Below are 4,983 nucleotides of genomic sequence, written 5' to 3' on the forward strand. Positions count from 1 at the left end.
TTAAAGATACGTAGATACAGATCGGTAACATGGATACCATGAACTAATGTGGCCTAGCGCACGAAGCGCCTGGCCGACCCGAGATTTGAGGATTCGGGCTATGGGGTCTCCTGGAGTCTTCTCTGCTCTGGGCAAACACCATCCCTAGGCAGACACAATCCAAATCCAACGTTGTGGTGATAATAAATAGCGTCCCGAGGCTTGCAGATAGGTGACGGGTGTGCAGAGTGCCAGGGGTCAAAAGGCGCATCTGTCCAAATCAGCATAAAGCCCCCTCTCTGGGCAGTCTCAGTTCTGAAGCCAGGTCACCCTGGGTAGGGGAGCTCCGGCAGGATTTCATTCTCCACCTGAGAAGTCCCCACCCCCCCAGAAGAGCTCGCTCGCACAGAGTACAATCTCTACACCTGTCCACGGCGGTGCAAACGGGGGCGCAGGAATCATTTGCTGCCTCGCCCCAAGCGGTTCACTGGGTACCAGCAGCGGCCGCGCAGGTGGACAGCGCCCAGCCCGGGAGGCAGTAGTAAGGGTAGTAGTAGGAGGGCTGCAGTGGCAGAAGAGACGGGGGCCTCAACACCTCTCCCGGCAGATACTGTCTTTGGTCGTCACGCACCAGCACCTTTACGGCCACTTTCTTGGCGGCAGGCGCCGAGGCGAGTAGGTCTGCGGCCATCTGCCTGCGTTTGGTCTTGTAGCGGCGGTTCTGAAACCAGATTTTGACCTGCGTCTCGGTGAGCTTCAGGGAAGCCGCCAGGTCTGCGCGCTCCGGTCCCGACAGGTAGCGCTGATGGTTAAATCGGCGTTCCAACTCGAAGACCTGGGCGTGCGAGAAGGCTGCCCTAGAGCGCTTCTTTCGAGGCTTGGGGGCTGCGGGCTCTTCCTCCTCCTCCATGCCGCCCGCCTGCCCGCCGCCAGCCCCGCTGCCCGGTGCACTGCACAACCCAGGCACGCGTGCACCTCCGGGGCTAACACCATCGTCCTCAGCTCTTGGGCTGTGGTCGCCTGCGGATTCCGGTAGGAAGGAAAAAAAAAAAAACAAGAACCTGTCAGACTCGCAGTGGGTGGGGGGAAGATGGGTCTCAATTGCAGTGGATTCTCTGGGAGGACTGGAAAGGGAAACCCGCTTTGAGCCTACTAAAAGGGGAGGGGAAGTTCCAGAGGGTTCTGTTTCAGAACTCTGTCCCTTTCGCTTTTCAAATCTGTATCTCTTTTGGTGCATGCCAAGCGGCAGGGGAACAGTTCTCCCCGAGTTTTCCGGGTCCCAGATTCCCTGCAGTAATGTAGGATACTTCCCCTGAGAGTATCCACAAGTTGTTTTGCACTCAGTTCTGAATCTTGGCTTTCTACATTACATTTCTGTTTCTCAGCTCCGGGCCGAACACCTCTGCACACTCACACATAACATATCCGTTGGCTACACGAAAGAGGAAGATGGGGGAGGGCGCAGATCTTGAGGTCATAGGTATATAGAGTCTTCATTCCATAAGCCCAGAATTGCTGTCAGGGATGTGGCGACAGGGTCCAGCAGCAAGGCCTAGGGTACACTTACCTCCCTCGTCTTTGCAAGAAAATAAAGCAAGGAGTGGGTAGTGAGGACCCTGGTCTCTCCCTGATCTGAACTCCCATTTCCAGCCTCTTCTGGGCTTCCTGCAGAGCACCAGCGGAGAGGTCAGAGATGTGACCCGCTTTGAGCCTGTGTGAGGCCTACAGCTGAGAGCACCCAATAGAAGCCAGCTGCGGGGCTTTCAGATCAAGAAATGCACCCGCTAGTGGATAAACAGGCTTGACTCCTGAGTGCCTCCCGGACAACCTGGCTTACACTTCCCATCATCTTCTTGCTTCAGGTAACTGCTTGCTTTGTTTTGTTTAGCTCCTAGATGCTCAGCCGAAGGCTGCTCTATCAGTCCTGCGGTGAGGGAATTTAAACCGGGCCCTTTCCAAAGACTTGTTATTCTTACGCTGTGACAGGACCTGAAGTCATTAGCACGGCTGGGCCAGGGAAAAAGCTACGGTCTGCCTTAGGTCTCTAGTCCCCTTTTGCTAAGTTTAGAGATTTGTAAATGGATACAGCGGAGGCACTGCAGATGAACTCAAAGCTCTTGGTGCAGGTTGTAGGGCACATGGTACCAAGACGCCCGACTCCAAGAAGCTCGGTTGCTTAAGACTTGGGGCAGTGAGCGCCAACGTGCAGAACTTGGAGACTTGGCCAGAACAAAGTCCAGCAGGGCACAGTGTTCCCACAGTAGGCCCACCCCGCCTTGGAGTTCTTGACCTCTTAACCCATCCCCTCAGCCCAGCCCTCTTTCCGGAGAAACCCCCGCAGCAGACCTGAGACGCTGGCTGACATCTCGCTGTCGCTGCGGACCGGGGCTTCCTCCTCCAAGTCCTTGGCGGCATGCATCTCGCAGATCGGCTGGTCCAGGCCCAGAGTCACCCTGGTGCGGCCGGTTCCACTGGCTCCCGGAACGTCCGCGCAGCGCCTCCTGCCCTCGTTCTCCTCACTCAGAGCTGAGTCCGAGTCCCAACCTCCGGGGCTTTCCGCAGTCTGCCCCACAGCTGTTCTGGTTCGGGTGGGAGACGCCAGCCGAGAGTCCTCGGCGCCCCCCAGTGCACCCGCGTCGGTATCCCCAAAGAGCCGCCAGCAGCAGACGGCGGGCGCCGCGGCCACCGCCACTTCTGTGCCCCCGGGTGCCGGGCGCCCCTCGGGCGCAGCCAGCACGCCGCGCTCCTCTTTCTTATTGAGGATCGCCTGGATGGAGAAGGGCGTCAAGGTGCTGGCGCCGCGCACAGCCATCTGCGCCACGGATCGGAGCCGGCAGCAGGGCGGGCAGCTGGGTCGCGGGGACAGCTTCGAGCCTGACAGAGAGCGCTGGGCGACCGCGGCAGCGCGAGTGTGAGGGGCGCGCCAGGCCCCTGCAGCCCGCTCCTGCGCAGCTCGGCAGCCCCCGCCCCCCTCGGTCCCAAGATCCCGGCCGACCCTAACCCCCACCTAACAGGCCCACCTCCCCTGGACCCCCTCCTCCCCCCGAATCTAGCGCCAGACGCTCTCTTCCCGCAGCGGGGCTAGGTTATCTCATCTCCCTTGGCCCTCGGGGGCCAGCCGGGGTCTGTCCCCGCGGGGAAGGCCGGTGAGAATTGTCAAGGGTCCGCTCGGAGTCTGCCGTCGCCTCCGGAGCGCCGCGGCGGCGCACTGCCCAAGTCACTTTTCTTTGCGCCTCTGTCTTCCCTGCCTGCAGGGCTTCGCTCCTGGCGGGTCCTCCCTCTTCCCCTCTGGGCTGGCTCTTCCGGAGCCCACCCCTCTGGCGCCCGCGGTGACAGCTGAGGCCCCTAAAATTGGAGACGAACGGGACACCTTTTTACCCTCTGCCCCGGTTTTATCTGTTTCTTCTCTTTCCTTCTCCTGGGTTCCACTGTACCCCCCCTCCCGTCAGAGTGTCATTCCTCACCGCTGAGTGACAGCATCAGGCCACGCCCCTTCACTGGCTGTCCTGGGCTCTCCCGGCACTGGATTGGCTGGTTCCAATTGGGGGCCGTTGACTTTAAGAGACACAACTACGCACTTTGAGTAGCTGAAGACAGGGTCTGAATTAACCCTTTCCTCCCTAAGCCTCGTTCTTCAAGCATCCTTCAGCAATAAGGAGGGACGCTCATCCCGAAACCTCCTTTCTCATTTCAGCTCATCTAGCCACCTACTCCAGAGCTTTTCTGGAACACCAGATACCAATGCCAGTCCAAATCTTCGGGAAAAACTCAACGGAAAGCGAGTCCATATGTGATGTGTAGTTTCTGTTCTCTAGGAAGAACCCCAGAGTCGAAGAAGAGAATTCATCGTTTTTTTCACTTTTAACTTTCGCGGCTGTTTCTCTGCTAATACTCTTTCCTGAAAAAATCTGATAATTCAAATCACTCTAGTAAATATATTTCTTTCCTTACGTTTGATTGGAATGGATTTCTGTAGATAAATTAAAAAGCTAGGTTAAAAAATGTTAGTTAAGCCCCAAGACAAGCGAAGAATTGGAAGTACCTGGGGAGAGTTTCTGGAGCTGGGTGCCCGGCTCCCTGAGCAGTCAACGCTGAATTTAATTGGACTTTGTTCAATGTTTTACATCAAGAAAAACATCAAAAAGCATTTAATGTGTTCTTTAAATATTCTGTTTCTTCTGTGTTGAGTAGATATAGACAAGTTTTAAAGAGGCTATCCGGATCTCGTGATATCCAGAACTGATAATATTTAATGCCTTTAAAAATAAGAACCATGTCCCTTTACTCACTAGAAGGAAGCAAATACAGAATACAAGTATTGTGGTTATGTCATAACATATGTTGCCTATTTACATAACTCCTTTTTAATAAAAAGTTTGTTCAAGTGACATATTTCACTGTTGCATTAACTTGAGCAGAGCTTTAACAACATCCAACACACAAACTTGAACCACTAAATGCATTCAAATAATTGCGACGTTAATTTAATAAGCTGCGGAGATTGCTTCATTGGTGTCACTAAAATAAGGACCGCCTCCTGGAGCAGTTTCCTCGGGCGGGTTCTGCACAGCAGGAGAGAAGTCGTTATAGCCATTCAAAGTTGTTCGCCTGGGGAGGACAATCAGAGCTTGTAGACATCAGTAATGCGTGATGGGTTGCCTATTCTCCTGCCCTATAAAGATGCTGCATGAGTACCTTGGGATGAAGGTGGGGTTCCCTTGAAGAGGTAGGGCTCTTTATAGTTCTTCACAATTGTGTAAGTTTTGAGGAGATGTAAATTTCTTGTTAGTGTCTCGAAAGTGTAACAGCCAAGGAATGGTCTTCAGGCCAGGAAAGGGACCCAACAAAATGCTTTTGAGGTTTCAAAATAAAGTCTCTCCCCTCCCAATGTTTTCATATTTTATTAAAATTCATTTCCTCTTCTCTCCGCCCCATGCTGGGGTGTTGAGAATGTATACAGCTATTTTTCTTTAGGGACCAGTGGAGGACAAAGGGACATAGATT

At 54.2% G+C, this 4,983-nt stretch overlaps 1 protein-coding gene across 1 annotated transcript; it reads right to left on the reverse strand.

The window, feature by feature from the left end:
• Positions 1–463: 463 nt before the first annotated feature.
• On the reverse strand, positions 464–2,791 carry Nkx3-2 (NK3 homeobox 2). Its single transcript, XM_052735888.1, has 2 exons — positions 2,326–2,791; positions 464–999 (listed from the first exon to the last, which is right to left on the reverse strand). The coding sequence occupies exons 1-2, from the start codon at positions 2,789–2,791 to the stop codon at positions 464–466; spliced, it is 1,002 nt and encodes a 333-aa protein (XP_052591848.1).
• Between the last annotated feature and the right edge of the window lie 2,192 nt (positions 2,792–4,983).

This window comes from Peromyscus californicus, unplaced genomic scaffold (assembly GCF_007827085.1).
Source record: "Peromyscus californicus insignis strain IS unplaced genomic scaffold, ASM782708v3 Scaffold_13__1_contigs__length_99412109, whole genome shotgun sequence".
NCBI classification, from domain to species: Eukaryota; Metazoa; Chordata; class Mammalia; order Rodentia; family Cricetidae; genus Peromyscus; species Peromyscus californicus.

What these genes read in the sequence shown, in the direction of transcription:
- Nkx3-2 (XM_052735888.1), bottom strand. Translation starts at nt 2,791, where the DNA reads ATGGCTGTGCGCGGCGCCAGCACCTTGACGCCCTTCTCCATCCAGGCG. An exon ending in GATGTCAGCCAGCGTCTCAG is followed by an intron (nt 1,000 to 2,325) that starts GTCTGCTGCGGG and finishes CGGAATCCGCAG; the next exon opens with GCGACCACAGCCCAAGAGCT.